We start from the raw sequence: 20026 nt of genomic DNA on the forward strand, positions 1-20026 counted from the left end.
AAGCGAAATAAACCAATCCCAAAAACCCAAAGGTCAAATGTTTTCTCTAATATGTGGATGCTAATCCACAATAAGGTGGGCAAGGAAAAATAATTACTTTAGATTAGGTAGAGAAGGGTGAAGGGACAGGAGGGGATACGGGGATATAAAGGATAATAGAATGAAACAGACTTTACTACCTTATGTACATATATGACTGCATGACCAATGTGATTCTACAACACGTACAATGGGAAAAATGAGAAATTATACCCCATTTATGTATGACACATCAAAGTATATAAATGCACTCTACTGTCATGTATAACTAATTAAAACAAATAAAAAATATTTTAAGTAAAATGCAAAAAAAAAAGATTTATAAGAGAAAAATGTAAACAAAATGTTAAAGGGTAGGATTCTGAGATTTTTAAAAAAAAAATCCCTCTGGGCATATAAAATTGCTGGGGACATACATTTTTCAATGGGTTAATTTTAAACAGATCTCTATATTCTTGGGTTATAAGTAAATATACAAATGAAAGAAATAGAATATGTTTAGGGAAAAAAGATATATCTAATACTTTAACAAAGAAAGACAATATAGAAGCTAGAAGACTGCTTTGATCGACTTGTTTCCTAAAATTTTTAGTTCATTTATATCCCTCTGAATGTGCCAAAATCATGTTGACAAAATATTCTAATAAAAATGAGAAAACATATGGAAATCACATAGGAATGAGGAAGTACTGCTTTGTTCCCTCAATGGTTCAACAAACATTTGCTGAGCACCTACCCTGGTATGTGAGACAGTAAGGGTTCTAGCAAAGTCCCAGCATTTAAATGCCCATAGTCTAGGAAGAGAACCAGGAACCCATGCACAGGAAAGGTTGGAGAGAAGACAGATGCTGGATGCTGTGAGAAAATATTTCAAAGTTTTAAAGAAGGAAATGACACAAGCAACATAAGAATTAACCAGTGGGGGAGAGGTAAAGCACGAGCCTATGACACAGCACAACTTTGCAATCCAGATTTTAAAAATTTGTGGACAGAAGTGTACCTACCAACAGAGGGGATGGGTTTGAGGGGAAACACATGTGTAAGGTGGGCACCTGAGTGCATGACAGTAGCTGCATAATTAATGTGCAAAGTGCTCAGTAAATATTTCTTTCCTTTTTCCTTCTTACATGTGTATTTCTTGGAAAACTTACCTCTCTGCACGAATCACACCACTGTAGTAGGGGGGATCCCAAGGCATGAGTTCCTACAATCAAATAATTCATAGTGATGAAGATATTGACAGTTTCAAATTTTTTATTGGTAATGTAGCCAAACTTATAACACGTAAACCAATTACTGTAAATCAGCCTGCTTAAAGAATGTAAGTCAGTTAATGTACATCAGAAAAATTTTATAAAAACCCTAAAAATTCATAGCCTGGAGGAATTTGGCTTCTCTTAATTCAATGGATAAAGAAGACCTAATCCTAGAATTTGGGATAAAGATAAACAAGTGTAATTCTGAAGTGTAAACTAAAGCCAGGTGCCGTGGTACATGCCTGTAGTACCAACTACTCTAGAGGCCGAAGTGGGGAGTTCAAGGCCAGCCCCGGCAACAATTGGAAACCCCATCTCAAAATGAATACATTACTTTACTAAAAAATGTAAACCAAAGACAACATTAACAAATTAAATGAGCTGTGAAGAAAATTTCGCAAAATGTAACCCAGGTATTAGTCTTTAAATAAAATACTAAAGATTAGATTAGGGTTCTTTCTAAATGTAAGCATGAAGGTTAGGGCAGATCCCAAAACTGAAGGCAATAATTTACAATGTAAGTAAGGCAGAATTAACTCTAATCTTGGCAAAGAAAATTTGTCATAAAGAAATATCACAATAATAGTTGTCTTTGACAAATGGTAAAAAAAAAAAAAAAAAAGAAAGTTTGAACATTTGAATAGATCATCCTCCCTACAAGGTGTCCAGGTGTCAAAAAGACTAGTGAAGAGCCTAGACTGTAAAGTCAGACCGTCAGGTTCAAGTTTTCAATCCACACCAAACTGAAAACTGCATAAGGCCAGCAACTTTTGTTTGCATGATTCCCTATTGTATCCTGGCACCCTGGACAGTGCCTGGTACATGGTAGTCACTCAAAAAATATTTGTTGAATGAACCAACAACACATCCCAAATAGGACTGCTAAATGCACTTAGATTATTAAATACAATGTCTGACATCAAGTAGAGCTTAATAAATACAGGCTGTTTTTCTTGTCAACATCACCCTCTAAAATTTAAGGTCAGCATTATCTCCTCAAATAATGAGGTTTTCTTTTCCATGTTACATGATCACAAGCTACCTACCATGCCATATGTATGTGGCTGGCACATAAACAATAAAGTACATCAAGGGTAAGCTAAACAAAAGTAAACATAAAAGGCACATGAGTACCACACAGGTATTAGACAAGAATAAGGAACGCTAAACTCAACTTAAAGAGGGAGTAGGAGATGAGACCTAAAAGATAAGCAGGCCTGAATCCTGAAGGGCCTGGTGGAAGACACAAAGAAATTGGAAGGGAAACCTAAGAATGGTAAGGAGTTATTGAAGAATTTTAAATAAAAGAGAAACAAGAGCAGATCTGCTTTTAGAAAAAAAATACCCCTTAGGTGGGAATCTATTCACTTATTCATATTTCAAATAAGTGTTGGCACCTACTCTCTGCTAACACTGGGCTGGGCACATTGCTAAACAGTCTGAATCTGGTATGGTTTTGAAGGGAGCAAGAACAAAAGGCTAGAAAACCAACTAAGCAACTACAATTATGATGTGAGTGACAAATAATAATGATCCAACCAAGGCTGTGACAATAGGCATAGGGAAGCAAGAACCCATTTCCATCTTTGGGCATGTTCTTGAGATAGCAGAATGTGTAAGAACTAATAAGTGAGGATGTGAACTACCCTGGAGGATTTATTAAAATTCATCTCATGGGGCTTGCTCCAGGCTCTCTGATTCAATGGGTCTGATAAGGGGCTGGAGAATTTGTATTTCTACCAAATCTCCAAGTGATGTTTCTGGTCCAGAGACCACATTTTGGAAACCACGGATCTACAGAAAGTGGAGGGGCTGACTAGGGCAGCAGGGTGAGTGGTGGCAACATTCACCAGAACAGAGACTCATGAGGAGAGTGGGCACCTCACAAATATCTGCAGAATAATATATAATAGTTAATAAACTGCACAATAATGCCAAGGAAGAATAGTTTAAAGTCATATCAGGTTTTATTGAATTTGCTTCTGGCAATTCATTTTTACTGTTTCCATATTCACCAAACCATATTCAGATCTCTTATCTGGTTTCTTAAGTAGACCTATCCACCAAGCCAAAGAGTGCAGATAACCAATACTAGTAATTTTGCTGAATATTGTTCCTATCATAAATTAACAGATTAACATGCTACTCTAATTCCATCAAATCCAGCAATTTAAAATCTGTTTCACAGTGGTTGTATCTGAGAAGCTGGCATATAGTTTCTAAATATGCAAGGCCCTGTACCCTAAATTATTCCTGTGGTAGTAGCTGCTATTGAATCAAGAATTACCAACAGCAGCACCTATGAAAGAAAGTGTTATGGTTTGGATGTGGTATCCCCCAAAAGCTCACATGTGAAACAATGCAAGAAGGTTCAGAGGAGAAATGATTAGCTTGCAAGAGTCTTAATCCAATCAGTGATTTAATTCCCTGATAGGGATTAACTGAGTGGTAACTGAAGTGAAGGGTACGGCTGAAGGAGGTGGCAATTGGGGTATAGCTTGGGGGTATATATTTTGTATCTTGAGTGTGGAGACTCTCTCTCTGTGCTTCCTGATTACTATGTGAGCTGCCTCCCTCTGCCACACTCTTCTGCCATGATATTCTGCCTCACCTCAAGCCCCAAGGAATGGAACTGGCCTTCTATGGACTAAGACCTCTGAAACCATGAGCTCTCAAATGGACTTTTCTTCATTTACAATTGTGCTGGTCAGGTCCTTTAGTCACAGTAGTAAAAAAGACTAAAACAGAAAGGCATATACAACTCCAGAAATCCTGAGGAGGCTCCAAACTAAATGGGAACAAGGGTCCTGACATTTGGAATCCCATCACTTTCAGAGCATCTCCATCACTTACTTGGGTAGCATGCTGGTTGTAAAGACCCTTACCCTACATTATAAGGTCATTCAATCATGTGCTTTATGATTGAAAACAATGTATGTTTTTAGAAAGGGATATACTTTGTCAGTTAACACTGATCTACTTAACTGAGCACCATAAATTAGCAAACAAATAAGTGAGCATGTAAACAACAGTATTAATGTCGATGGTTAAAATTACCAACTGCTAGATTGAGTCTTCACTGAGTCTCATTGAAGGATGCTTCAAATTGAGAAGCCAACTTTCTGTAGAATGAAAGCAGCCCTGGCATGAATGCTCATAATGTTAATGCACATACACATATACACATATACACACTCAAATTTCTGGATCAAATATTTCAATACTTTTAATCGCCAAACCAAGCATCAAAAACAAAACAACATAGATCTCCAGCATATCACAAGAAAGTTCTAGAATCAAGAGATAATCATTTCAGTTGATAGCCTGCTCATAATAAAAATATTCCAAAATATTTACTTACAGAATTTTGAGGATTTAGTTTCATTTTCATCTGTCGCATCATCTCAAAATCTTTTATAGTTCTGTAAAACAGGTTTATCATTATTTATTAGGACAAAACTTTAATTATGAAAGAACTAACTTTCCAATATTCATGATAAAATTAGATATAATCTATGAACAAATGTAAACTAGCATTAATCCAAATTTTACTAAAGTATTAGAAGAGACAAGACTGCATAAATTAGTATATCACTTCAATTCCTATCTTTAAAAAAGCATTATACAGATTAAAAAATTATACATTATACACTATTAAAAAAAAGTGCTTTAAAAAGGTAAGAAACTTACACAATATTCTCTATAAAAGAATATTAATATAAATAATTAAGATTGCTGTTCATAATTTTTTCCCTATAGAAATACACTAGTTGGCAATAATTCAACAAGTCTTTAATATTTATAAAATATAAATTTTTCATTAGAATTAACTCCTATATAACTATAAAATTATATAGATATGTTAGCTGAAATACTACCTATAACCACATATAAGTGGAGAAAGAACACTGCACCACTTAACCATCACAGCAAAGTACAATAAATTGGGTTTGTTTTTGTTTTGAAGCACTGGGGATTGAACCCACAAGTGTTCTATTCCTGAGATGCATCTACTTCCCCAGTTCAATTTTATAAATTATTTGTTATTTTGAAACTGTCTGGTTTGCATTAAAATTGAGCAATTAGAAATGTTTTTTAAATGTTTAAAAAATATATTTTTAAATTTGAGACTAGGTCTCAGTACATTGCCCGGACTAGCCTCTAACTTGCAATCCCCCTGCTCAACCCCCAAGTAGCTGGGATTACAGGTTTCTGCCACACCTAGCTAAATACAATTAATTCTTAAATAATTGCCTAACAGTCCCTCCTCAAAAAAGCAATGGTTCACTGGTATTAAGAAGATTTTAGAATTGATAAACGTAAACCAAATTAGAAAGCAATGTGCTGGGGCTGGGGATGTGGTTCAAGCGGTAGCGTGCTCGCCTAGCGTGTGTGCGGCCCGGGTTCGATCCTCAGCACCACATACAAACAAAGATGTTGTGTCCGCCAAGAACTAAGAAAAAATAAATAAATATTTAAAAAATTCTCTCTCTCTCTCTCTGTCCCCCTTTCTCTTACTCTCTCTAAAATAAAGTCGTGAAAATGCATTTAAAAAAAAAAAAAAAGAAAGCAATGTGTTCCAAAACATGACTATCTAATCCAAAACAGAAATTTGAGCTAACAAAGAATGTGTTGCAATAGTCAAAAAAGGCTACTGAAATTTTAGAAAGCATTAAAAGAAAGAAAAGAGATGACCTGGCCCTCTTTTACAAACCACATGTGCCCCTTTCTGGAACCCTAGCTATTTAAGGGCAGTCGTATTTTACCCCTCCACTAGAACTAGAAGAGCATCAATCAAAGGCAAGGACAAAGGCATAATGAAAGGACTGGGCAGGAAAGTCAGCATTGTAACAAAAGAACCCAACCAAGCAGAGGGAAATATTTTAGCTTGATGTAGAAAACATTGAGGCAGAGCCACTCTTAAAATCCACAAAATGCCAAACAGATTAATCTACCACATCTGTGAATCTCTTGTACTTAGCTGGAAAGATGAGAAATGATACTTTACATGCTTGTTATAAAATTAACTCTACAGGTTAAAATAAATACATTCAAGAAGGCTTTGGGAACATTTTTAAATTAGACACAAATGATGGGTTGCTAAAGACAATGGATTAATGACGGTGGACCACCTAAATTGTCAAGATTGGCACCTTAAGAAAACCACCATATTCTTTCAAAGTAGGTCTTCACAGTGAATATGTCTTGCTGAGTGGTCTGCATAGCTAATATTCCAACATACTCTTAACAGGTCACTTCTTAATTTATTTTATATATTAAGTTCTCAATTTAAAAAACTATATAACATTTAACACTAAATAGCAGAAGAAAAACTAACCTTTCACAAAGTTTGTCAGATAGTTTCTCAAGGAACTGCATGACAGTCTCTAAAAATAAAATCCAAAGAAAACAGCTTCAATTATGAGAAATAACATGAACATACCTGAGAAAATTATATGGTGATAATCATAATCTACATACAACTCCCTTAAAGTGGTGATTTTCAAACTGAAGCAAGGTTGCTAACCTGTTATATAATAAACATTTATAGATAATCTCTTTCCTAATTAATCAGAAAAATAAATTAAACTAGCATAGTAAGCCAGGCATGATGGTACATTATCCTGTAATACCAGCCCCTCTAGAGGCTGAGGTTGGAGGATTACCGGTTCAAAGCCAATTGCAGGTTCAGCAACTAAGCAAGACTCTAAGCATCTTAGCCAGACCCTGTCTCAAAATAAAAAAATAAAAAGGAGTGGGGATTGCTCAGTGGTTAAGTGCTCCCCAGTACAAAACAAACAAATAAACAAATAAAACCCTGGCATAGTAAGAATCTAAATCCTTAGGTTATACTCCAAAATTAAAATTGTCAGTGAAAGGCTAAAGGAAAACATCCCAAATTTCAATGTGATTCTATCTATATGTATAAGAGAAAAAAATTATATCTTAGGCATGTCCAATTTTTTCCTAAGTTTTAAAGAGATAGCTAGACAGGTTTGTTCATAAAAAGAAGTAGTATAGTTTTGAAATATGATTTGCTAAAAATTAAATTTTAAAAATCGTGAAATATGGGCTGGGGTTATAGCTCAGTAGTAGAGCGCTTGCTTCACATGCAAGGGGCCCTGGGTTTGGTCCCCAGCACCACATAAAAATAAACAAATAAAAATGAAGATATTATGTCCATCTACAACTAAAAAGATCTTTTTTTTAAATCATGAAGTATGATTTACTGAAAATTGAAAGAAAATTAAAATATTGACTATTCTTATTTTTGTAAACAAGTATAGAATAATCTATTTGAGATAATACCAAAATAAGATAAAGCGAAACTATAACATTAAATATTTTAAGGTCTAACAGAATTTTTTAAGTGTATATTAAAATACTGTGTCCTTATAATTTATAAATCTATAAAAGTAATATAATAAAATTGCCATTATTTCCCACAAAAGGAAATGTTTTATGTGTATTTTTTCATTTGGCATTTTTTGCCACTGATTGTGTATAGAGCTTTCACGTGTATTTTAGTTTACCACAAACATTGTTTTTATATGTTCCAGATGATCTTTTATATGGTTTTAAGTTTCTTGCCCTCTCTTCAATTTAAATTATCTCCTTTCCGAGTGAAAAGTCTAAGGAAAGAATGGAGGTTAACCTAAACCACGAAGCCATAGGGCTTCTTGCCACCGTCAATACTTAACAAGTCTTGGATAGATTAATTTTGAAGATACTGCTTCATATTTCATATTAGTGGTGTTAGCAATTACAGAAAGAAAAAAGAAAATTGTTATGTGTTCGAAAATGAAATCTCACTTTAGAATATCATACCAGCTACCATATAGGATTACTTATAAATAAATCACGGTGTATACTTTTTATTTCTTTTTTTTTTTAAGAGAAAGAGTGAGAGAGTGAGAGAGAATTTTTTTAATATTTATTTTTTAGTTTTCGGTGGACACAATATCTTCATTTATGTGATGCTGAGGATCGAACCCAGCGCCCTGCGAATGCCAGGCGAGCGTGCTACTGCTTCAGCCACATCCCCAGCCCCTACTTTTTATTTCTTGACAACCATATTTTGCTACATTTACTCACTTAATTTTTCTGGTCACAATAATCTGCCTCAAAGAATCTATCTAGAGCTGGGTGTGGGGATACTCGCCTATAAACTCAAGAGGCTGAGGCAAAATTCAAAGTTTGAGGCCAAGCTAAACAACTTAGCAAGACCCTAAACAATTTTTCAAGACCCTGTCTCAAAATCAAAACTAAAAAGCGCTGGAGATGTTGCTCAGTGTAAACCACCCCTGAATTCAATCTCTGCTACAAAAAAAGGAAAAAAAAAAGGATCTGTAAAATTGTCATATTAAAAGGACTAAATTTGAAACTCCTAAAAATAAATGCCTCACTCGCTGCAGTTATTTCCTAATTCACCCATCACGTGAATGTCCATCTTACCCTCATTTACCCCTTTCTCTGCCATCCTTATACCTGTGAAGACTCCCATCTCTTCCCTGTGCACCTCCTTCATGAGATCTCAACTGCCACCTAAGCATCTGACAAACTTACTGACTCCATAAAGTCCTATGGCACTGTTTTGTCTATAGTAATCATTTGGCAGTAAAGCTCTGCCAACCTGTACTATTAATATTTACTTTTACATGTAGATACCTGAACTTATTATTAACCAATTATAAGTCCCCTCAAGGATACAGGTCACAGCCTATCTATGTAACTGTATTCATAGAGTCTCACTCCAAAATACCACCACCACACCAACCACTCAGTGAACAAGGTGATTTGTCAGCATTGATATATGGCTGAGGTTGCTGCAGTTCCGGTGAGCTCCAATCCATAGCACTTGAGCTAATGACAGTCCCTAGTCCTCTCTTCCTACTTGATCTTCCCACAGCATTACAGTCAACTCACTCCCTTCTTCTTAAGACTTTCTTTTTCATGGCCTCCAGGAGCACATGCTCTATTTGCTTTCCTTCCTTCTCACTAATACACTCCCTTGGCACAAGAATTCATATAAAGATTCAAATGTACATTTCTAGCTCAGAACACTCTCAACTCCATGTTTGGATATCTAACTTCCTACTCAGCTTTGCCACTTGAATGCCAACTTCCATCTCAAATTTAACTTAAACCAAAACAAGGTTTTGGCCTTCCTATCTCAGTTAATAGTAACTCACTCTCTTTCCATTTGCTTAAGTCAAAACCTTTGGCTCTCACGTCAAAATACTCTATAGCCAGGAACTAGAATTATATTAAGTGAAATAAGCCAAACTCAGAAGGTCAGGTGTCATTACATTTTCTCTTATATGTGGAAGCGAAAGAGGAAAAAGGAAAAGAAGTGAGGTGGGGGTAACTCATGAAGATCAAAGGGAGATCAGAAGAGGAAAAGGACCATGGGGTAGAAAGAGGGAAAGAGGGGTAAGTGCTAGGGAGTGATACTGGCCATATTATATTGTTATATTGTGTGCATGTATGAATATGTAACAATAAATTCCACAATTATATACAACCATAATGCACCAAAAAAAATTGGAAAGAAGGAAAAAAATACTCTATATCTAACTCTGACCCCATCTTTACCAGCTGCACTGCTACCAATCTGATCAAGATGCATCATTTCTTATTATGATTATTGCAAAATCGTTTCCAAATGTCATTCCGTCACTCCCACCCCACTGCAGTCTTTGTTGACATCAGCAGCACATGACTTATCACTAGATATGTCAGATCATTTCACTTCTCCCCCAATGCCTGCAATGTCTTTTCGTTTCACTTGAGTCAAGGCCCCACTTCATGCAGACCTCCCTGCCAAGACCTCTGTTTTCACCTCTTTCCATTCTCCCCCTCCTCCACTTCATTTTGCCCTTTGTACTTTTCCTCAAACATGTCAGTCATTTTGTCTCAAAAGTTTGGTACTTGCTCATGCTTCTGCTCAGAACCTTCTCTCTAGATGGCGACAGAATCTTTCTTGCACCCCTTTTGGGTCTACACTCACACATCATATTCTCAGCAAGCCCGTCCAGATAACAATTGTATGTGAAACTATAATGCTGCCCCCCACACATACTCGACCCACTTACTGAGTTCTTAACTGTCTTCCCTTCTAAGAATGCCAATTCCCTATACTGTTTTCTACACTGACCCATTTCCAGTGCCTAGAATGATATCTGACATATAGTAGGCACTAAGTGCAAACTTCTTGAGTCAATGAATGAAAACAGAGCACTGGCTTTCAAGAAGCCTATGGAGGTAACTTTATAGAGTATGTGTTTAGGGTTCTAGCTCTGCCATGTTTTAGCAAAATATCCTAAACTTATATTCTTTATCTGTGGATAGAATGCCTACTTCACAAAACCTTAGAAAAATTAAATGTGATAATGTCAGAGTAAGCTCTGAATAATAGTCCAATACTATATTTTATAATTATATAAAAATAAAAATTAGTATTATAATCAAAGTGATAATAACAGTGACTACAGGAATAACACAAAATTTAAAAATATACATATAATGCATGAAGCACATATGAGCCTATTTAGGAGCTAAATTATATGAAATAAATTTTAACTGCTTGGCTGGTGGTATAACTCAATGGTAGAGTAATTGCCTAGCATGGGCAAGGTCCTAAGCTCCATCCTCAGCCCTGAAAAAAAAAAAAATTGTATGCACGTAAAGGTTTCAAGGACAAAAGAGCTCAAGGAAAGTAAAAAAGTTTAACAGGCTTCATGAAAGAGGTGGATTGGATGCTGAGCACTGAAAAACAAAGTATGAGCAAAGGCACCCAGACCCAAATGAGTGTGACATGCCTATGGCCTCACAAAAAGCCTTAAACAGGTCAAGGGAAAATAGATATGTATGAAAGAGTGGAAAACAAAATTGGATAGGTTTAAAAGAATTTAGGGAACACATGAACATGATTAAGAAAGAAGGGATAAACATGGAAGGAAAAAAATAGCATAGAATCATGGATGCGATCTTCCCCCTAAAGAGTTTGCTTTCGGTGCCTCCACCCATGAATGGCATATCCATCCAGATGCAGTATCTCCTCCTCCCTTTCAACCTGCACCAAGTCTTATAACTTTGACCTCCAAAATTCATCTTGAATCTAAACAGCTGCACCATTTCACCCACCTAATCCTGATTCATTGCCTAAATCACAGCTGAGATTTAAAAAATGTCTTTGAAAAAGACTTATTTTATATATATATATATATATATATATATATATATATATTTATATATATATATATATAATGATCATTGTATAACATTTTCTCTTAAACATGATGAATCATAAAGGATTCAACATAGCACGAGGCAAGTTTATTGTAAACTCAAGGATAGATGCTATCCTTTAACCCCACTTAGCATAAACCTTCCCATGCAGTACTATTCTCTATGAAAGGTAGATTTGTGGGACTATGTGTTTTTATATTTATATTTAACTTTGACCTTAGTAAAAATATTAATCTTCCATCCTCTCACCCTAATTCTAACCAATTTGATTATGTCAAATATAGAAATTAATTGAGTTAGAATGAAAAGAATGTAAACTATCATCAAATGAAACTTTGGATTTGATTTACTTCCATTTCATGCATGAAATAAATAACCTTAGCTGAAAAGAATATATACCAAATTATTAGCTCTATTTAAAGATCATTCCCATCAAAAGATGTCAAAAATCTCAATAAACGGTTCTCTGAGTGTATTCAAAACAAAACACTCATTTATAGCTGTTTAAAATCAGAAGTTTGGGACTGGGAGATAGCTCAGTGGTAGGCACCTGCTTAGCATATGTGAGTACTGAGCTATATTATATATATCTCGGAAGTTCATTTTCATTTAAAACCCCATTTTGTCCTTAAAAGGTGGATAACTAGGCTTACCTGGCTTTTGAGCTATTGTTCCTTGGAGAGCCCTGTGGGAAAATGTAGAGTAGCCTACTAACTTTGCCAGGAGGTCTCTGTTGCTTAGCAATTCTTCTAAATATTTCAATTGACTGGCATTGGGATGAAGAAAAATCCTATAAGCAGCTTCTCGAACCTATATTTAAAAAGTGCAAGATATAAAAATCCACAAAATAAAGTCCTATGCAACAATAACATAGTCCCAATCTCACCACTTCATCTATAATCATCACTTTCAAAATTAAATACTGACTTATACAAGGTGAATAAAGCTTTCAGAGTAATAAAATAGTATGGGTCACAACAGAATACTTGACTGGAGCTACAGCTAGCGTCTGGTGGGACAAACTTTGACCCAGTGCTATTTCTCTATACATAAAGCATCTTTAATCAGGTAAAGACTTCATGCATTAAAAATCTCAGCAGTCTGTAAAGTCAGTCATTGTTGTTTTTATCATCTTCTAAAACAAAGGAATTTTTTAAGACAGGCATGGTGGTGCACACCTGTAACCCCAGAGCTCAAAAGGCTGAGGCAGGAGGATTGTGAGTTCAAAGCCAGCCTCAACAACTTACTAGGCCTTAAGCAATTCAGTGAGACCCTGTCTCTGAATAAAATTTTAAAAAGTGCTGGGGATGTGGCTCAGTAGTTAAGTTCCCCTGAGTTCAATCTCTGGTACCACCCCCCGCCAAAAAAAAAGAAGGAAATTTTTTATGAGACATGAAAAATTAAATCATTTTCATTATTCAAAGCATTTATGGAATTAATGATCCCATTAGTTAAAAGTTTAAAACTTCGTAACATAAAGAATTTTAATTTATCACCAAATTTTTGGTTAAAACAGCAGCAACATACATTGTTTAGTATGTCTAGATGGGACCTAAACAATAAAGAGAATGAAAAATACATACCAAGTCATTTGGTGCTTCCGCATGCAGACCATCGACTACCACATGATCCCCATCGCGTACAAAGTTATGGCGAATGTGGTCTGGTAAGAGATGCTTCTCAATCTTGTTGGGAAAGTTGGTTCCCATGAGAAATTTACTACTCAAATCCAAAATTTTAACATTAAGGTCCACTGCTCTTTTACGCTACATGTGGGAGGAATAAAAGTGATTTAAGGGTATTTTAAATTAATATTTCACAATTAATTTAATAGACAATATATAAAGGTAGGAAATCAACACATATCTAGCTGATAAAGAACATTTAATATCTTGATGTTGATTCAATGTTTATAGCAGCACAATTCACAATAACTAGAATGTGGAACCAACCTCGATGCCCTTCAATAGATGAATGGATTAAAAATGTGGCATTTATACACAATGGAATATTGCTCAGCACTAAAAAATAACAAGATCATGGCACTTGCAGGCAAATGGATGGCATTAGAGCAGATTATGCTAAGTGAAGTTAGCCGATCCCTAAAAAACAAATGCCGAATGTCTTCTCTGATATAAGGGGGGTGACTCAAAATGGGATAGGGAGGAAGAGCATGAGAAGAAGACTACCACTAAATAGGGAAGAGAGGTAGGAGGGAAAAAGAGGGAGAAGGGGAGTTGCATGGAAGATGGAAGGAGAACCTCATTGTTATACAGAATACATATATGATATTGTGATGAGAAAAAAAAAGTGTGTCACATTAGATTGGATAGAGAGAAAGGATGGGAGAGGAGGGAGGATAGGAAGGGCAGCAGAATAGACAATATGATTGATGTATGTACATTCCATGTATGTATTATATGTCAAAATACATTCTGCTGTCATGTATGACTAAAAAAAATAAAAATAAATCGTATGGTTAAAAAAAAAATAGGATCAGTATAGTCAGAGTACTTCTACTTTCCTTGGCAACACTTTGACCTCATTAACACCAATGTATTACAACACAAAATAAAAATATCATGCAACTGATTTATGACAATGTTTCTGGACACCGAATATTTTGAGTTGAGAAGCATAAGTAAGAAAACATTCTTGTTATGTCTGAATGCATTAAAATATGCCCTGCAGATGTTTTTGTACATACAAACAAATTAAAAGAGTAAAATCATCAATTAAAAAAATATATCTTGATGTTGATTAATTATTTAAGATCTCAATAAAAAATCATCTTTGATTTTATAATGTTTGTATATTTTAAGAGTTTTACAACTTCTAGAGTTCTATTTTATGTATAATGCAATTATGTTACCAATCCTTGAAATTAATAATGTGAAAAATACAGAATCCTTCTCTGTCCCCCCATCCCACCCAAAAAAAGCCTTCCTTAAGTGAGCCAGAGAATAGAGTGCTGGATAATATCTGTTCAATGGGGGCCTTACAAAGTATTTTTAGACTAAGAAAAACTAATATTTAAAGGGCAGAACTAGAAAATATATTTACTCTTAAAAGATTAGAATAAAGGGCAGAGGAAAAAGGGAAGTAATAAAGTATTTCACAGAAGAGTAGAGAACACACACAAGAGGAAAGCCCGCTTTAAAAGTTCTGATTTGGGGGCTGGGGCTGTAGCTCACTTGGCAGTGCGCTTGCCTAGCACAAGTGAGGCACTGGTTTAGAATAAAATAAAATAAAATAAAACCATTCTGTCCATCTACAAAAATTTTTTTTAAAAAAATAAAAGCTCTGATTTTGCATACTCTTGGGCTGCTGTAGAACAATAGAAATAAAGCCATTAGACTGAGGCCTCACACAGCAGGGCAGTGTCCTCTACTCTGTGCAAATGTACCCAGCACATGGCATATGGTCCGTGTACCTGCCAGGCCCTCAGATTGTCAGTGGTGAGGATGTGGATGGTACCAACAGAACCATAGAAGTTTTATCTTGCAGCCACAGCTTTATGAAACACAATCTCCTGAGGAAATGTGCATTATTGAAGGAGTTGCCACAAATGTTTTCAGATGAAAGATAAACTACAGTTCACATAATTAGTCAGGTCCACTAGAGGACAAGGTATGGATTTCCAGTTATTTGTAACTAGAGAACCAGATGGGCTTCTAAACTAGGTTCATGAGGGGGCTTCAGGTCAATTATCTGCAAATCTTTCTAGGAAGGGGGCAATAGCTATTAATAGATTCTAAAATCTATTAATCTTCTAATAGCTATTAATAGATTCTAAGGTAAATATTTTATTCCTTCAAAAGTGATTAAGCAGTACTAATTGTTTAAAAAATTAAATACTTAAGATGCAGATGTATGTTTGATAAAAAGCTGAAAAAATTAACTCTGTAATAATAACCCAAAGTTTTCAATATAGAAAATTCAAAACTTTGTGAGAAACATAAGTTTTCAGAGATCCAATGGCTTTTTGGCTCAGATTTCTTTGCCTGTTTTGTTTCTGGTGTGGCCACGTATCACCACCTAATGGTAACTAGTAGAATAACTAAAAAGACAAACGATGTCTAGAAACTACATTGTAGTTCAAAAATTTTCCCCAAAACTTTCACTATAAAAATACTAAAATGTGATAAAATTAGTAATTTCAAATATTTGTATCACCTAGTAAAAGGAAAAGTAAATACTGAGTTCATGTTCTGATTTCAACAATCTGTTAGACATACCATTTCTTTGTTCTGTGGCAATTAAATACACAATACTTTGAAATCTCTAAAAATTCTATGAACTTGTTATTAAATAACTGTGAAAAATACACTTACATTCACTTTACTATATTCATGAGGTCTTAAAATAAAATTTAAACAAAATTGTCAGGTTCAGAGGTGAACATCTAAAGTCTTAGCTACTTGGGAGGCTGAAGCAGGAGGATCACTTGAGCCCAGGAGTGGGAGGGCAGCCTAGGTAACACAATGAGACCCCCATCTCAAAGAAAGAAAGAAAAAAAAAGACTGTAAAGAATATAGGCCTTTATATTTGTAGATTATGTTGGTGGGTTTACTTCATGCTCTCTTCTAAAACATGTAACGTGTTCCTTATACCCTATCCTTGTGGGGCACCTTTGAGAACAAACATGGAAGTTGTAACAAAATTTAGCAGATTTACTTTTCTTACATCTCTAATGTTGATGGGTTCTCCAGGGAATTAGTTACTAGGAAAGAGTAATATACTGTAAGGACACATGTTAGATAAAGCAGCAATGTTTATATTGCTCAAACAGAACACATATGATTTGTCAACAAGTTACAGAAAGCATTTTTATAAAGATTATATAAAATATTATAATTATCCATAAAGATCTCTACTAGTGATATTCCTTCTGAAGATATCAAATTCAATTAATGTTAGCTAGCATTATAATGATTCATGACTCAGTGATTTGATATTTCACTAAGTCTAAAATTGTTACACATTAAAAATCATGATGTATGCTCTGTCTTTGATAAGCCTTAGTGATAAGTGATGCAACAGTAACAACTTCAATAAAAGGCAGATAAATGCCTATATGCGATAAGGATACATGCCATATGAGTGAAGCAAGTAAAATGAGTTAAGATGAATACAAAATTCCACCTGGGGAACTGATACACAGACCATATGTCCTGAAGATGAATGTCCAGGGGATTTTAGCCAGGCAAACCTGGCAAGGAGGAGACATACCCCACACCACACAAACACACAGACGGAAGACAGGTGTGATGAGCTGCAATGGAGCACTAAACAAAGGAAAGCACTGAGAGGTTCTCGGTGGGAGAATCTAACAAATTGATGCTTTAAGAAAAAGATTCTTAATGTTCAGATGTAGATTAGACAGAGCAACAGCATGCCTACAGGATTCTGTATGACTTTACATAATAGCCTCCCAAAAGCTCTAGGTTCACCAGTTTTTTATCAATAAAACGGAAATAATGGTACCATTCTCAAAATTATCAGGAAGATATGATGTGAAACATATGCTTTAATACAGCAAAGCTCAGGTGATATAAATTATAATTACAATTAGGAAGACAAAGCCTTTGTAGGCCAGTGCAATCATCTAGTCAAGGTAATTTGACTTGGTTACTAATTATGATATGAGAGTACTAGAACGGGAAAAAATGCAAACTGCCCCTGAAACCTTCTTCCAAGTAAGTCAGAGAATATGGTATAATCACTAGTATAGAAAAGTACTAATAAATAACTGGTCTGGAGAGGGGCAAAGGTGTTTACTTTATGAATTTACAGTAGAACCCATTGACCTTGTGACCTCATGGGAAAGCATATCCCAGCTCAGGGTCAGACCAAGAGTCAGGTGCAAAGTCCTTGGAAGCTACATAAAAATGCCAGACATGTGTGTGGACCCACTAATATTCAAACCCAGTGCCTATCAAAATGACAGAATTTATTGTATATTATATACAATCATCCCTCAGCATCCACAAGGGATAGGTTCCAAGATACTCCCCTTCCCTCCACAGATACCAAAGTCCACAGATGCTCAAGACCTTTATATAAAATTGTATTATTGTATTTGCATAGAACCTATGTATATTTTTCCATTTACTTTAAACCATCTCTGTTACCTAATACAATGTAAATGCCATGTTAAGTAGTTACACACTGAATTTTGGGGGGGACTAGTGACAAAAAAAGTCTATACATGTCAGTATAGATGAAATTATTTTTCTGAATATTTCCCATCTGTAGTTAGTTAAATCCAGATGTGGAACCCATGAATATGGAGGGCTAGTGGTATATCCTCAAGACTGCCATTTACTTTCAAAGACATCCTGATAAACTAATCTGTTCCTAAGTAAATGGTTTAATTATACTATATTTATTTGGAAAAACATTGTTACCTTTAAAGAAAAAAATGCAGCACTCAGTTTCTTAGGATGTCATGTTCTAGAAAGAGCAGTGGCCAGGAAGAGAAGTCCTGGGAACTAAGGATAAGAACTTGAACAAATCACTTTGTCCTGTTTCCACATCTGTAAAACAAGAGGTCTGGACAATGTATCAAGCCCTTCATCCCAGTGTAAACACTGTGACCTACACTTATTGCTGCCAGAACAAAAGTGTGTGGATCTGTCAAAAACATGGGCAATGTGAATAAGGGCACTTAAGGAAATCCCCTGTACTTCCGACTGTCAATGATTTAGCCTATTTGCTTGCTGATCTTTTCTGATATTGAGCATCTTACCCTAATTCCATGACATCTCAAGCATCCCAACTGTCTCAAGCCATTTTTTAATTGTGATAGCCCAGCTTCCAGAGAGCACTACATTCAAACATAGCCTATGGGAGAATTCCATAACAATGACCTGAGCGTTTTTAAAAATATTTATTTATTTATGTGGTACTGAGGATCAAACTCAGAGCCTCACTCGTGCAAAGCAAGCACTCTACCATTGAGCCACAACCCCAGCCCCCCCCACCTGAGCATTTTTGTAATATAAATATTCAAGCACTAAATAAGCACTCTGCAACAAAGAGGTCAACTATAAATGCTAGTAAAACAAGAGGGATCAAATACAGAGGAAAAGATTTACCTTTTCTTCATCTAGATGGATCCCGCTGATTTCAAAATCAAACATAAATAGTTCGGCCACTCGCCTAATATAAAAGAGTCCAGGTTATAATCATTAATAAAATTTATTAACAAAAATCAGTGGGTTTTTTGTTGTTATTATCATAGTTGAATCAACCCTTTTAAAACTTATTGCCAAAAGTTGTTTCAACACACATACAAGCACACACATAATTTATCTGTTTTAAACAAGGAGCTTAATATCTCAGAAGTCAGAAAAAACATCTAGCTGACTGATAAGTATCATTAGCTTGTCATGTAAGAGCTTATTCCCTTATTCAGTGCAAACCTGTTAAAGTCACCATCATAATTACTTATTTATTTCAACTTCATCCAAATCCCAAAAATTAAAAACATAAAACAGTTGGATGATTTTTCAAAGGCCCTTCGCATGAGATTTTCGGTTTTTTTTCCAAATAGTAGCAGCTACTTCGAATGTTCAATTCTTTGATGCTATGCCGGAAGCCTAGTTTCTTGGCTAAGGAAAACTGTTTTCTTTCTTTCTAATTCTGCTTTTTGTTTGGAACTGATTTCAATTGTAATACCTTTTTCTGTCAACAATATATTTTTAACGCTTTTTTTCTGGAGATAGGTCAGCTAAATATTTAATATACTCTTTTGGCTGTCTCAAAAGAGAGATATTTATCTTCCTGATTAATGTGTCTGAGATATTTTAAATAATCAGATTAAAGTTCCTCTGAAATTCTGAAAACTAATAATGTAGTCACTTATATTCTTTCTTAAATAATGTAGAGTGCTTCACTCAAGCCCACCTTTCTCTCTCTTTCTAAACAGTCCACCTAAGAACCTAGCCCTCTCTAAGTAATTTTCTGTTGTTTTTTTTTAGGACAATATAACCTGAATTTATTAACTTTAAGCAACAATAATTTAAGATACAAGAGTCCCATATTATAGAAATTCAAGACTATACAATAAATTTTCTGTTTTACTAAGAGAGAAGAAAGATAGCAGGGCTGATAAACTGGTAATGGGAATTGATCAGATAAATTTATTCTATTATACATTACTTTATTATAGAAATGTATGAGAAATTATGTACTAAAATCATTAATCCCACCAATGATAACCACTATTAAAACTCTTGTACTTCCATCCGATCTGCTTTCTTTTTTGGAACTGGGGATCAAACCCAAGGCTTTGCGAATAAGAGGCAAGCACTTTGTTGCTGGGCTATATCCTAGCCCCAATCTACTTTCAATATGCTATATTATTTATTTAGAATAATTGAGACACACACACACATTTGTATTTGTCTTTTTCTTGTAAAATTATATCACAAAGAATGAAATTATGTCATTTGCAGGAAAATGAACAGAACTCA

At 35.1% G+C, this 20026-nt stretch overlaps 1 protein-coding gene across 1 annotated transcript in view; it reads right to left on the bottom strand.

Moving 5' to 3' along the window:
- Positions 1-20026, bottom strand: part of Mipep (mitochondrial intermediate peptidase) — a 146232-nt gene that overhangs the window by 114526 nt on the left and 11680 nt on the right. The window contains exons 5-10 of the mRNA XM_026394942.2: positions 18647-18710; positions 13130-13312; positions 12200-12356; positions 6634-6682; positions 4657-4717; positions 1191-1243 (exon numbers count right to left, since the gene is read on the bottom strand). Of these exons, the coding sequence (XP_026250727.1) occupies positions 1191-1243; positions 4657-4717; positions 6634-6682; positions 12200-12356; positions 13130-13312; positions 18647-18710 (567 nt within the window). The remainder of the gene's footprint in view (positions 1-1190; positions 1244-4656; positions 4718-6633; positions 6683-12199; positions 12357-13129; positions 13313-18646; positions 18711-20026) is intronic.

This window comes from Urocitellus parryii, chromosome 2 (assembly GCF_045843805.1).
Source record: "Urocitellus parryii isolate mUroPar1 chromosome 2, mUroPar1.hap1, whole genome shotgun sequence".
Lineage (NCBI taxonomy): Eukaryota > Metazoa > Chordata > Mammalia > Rodentia > Sciuridae > Urocitellus > Urocitellus parryii.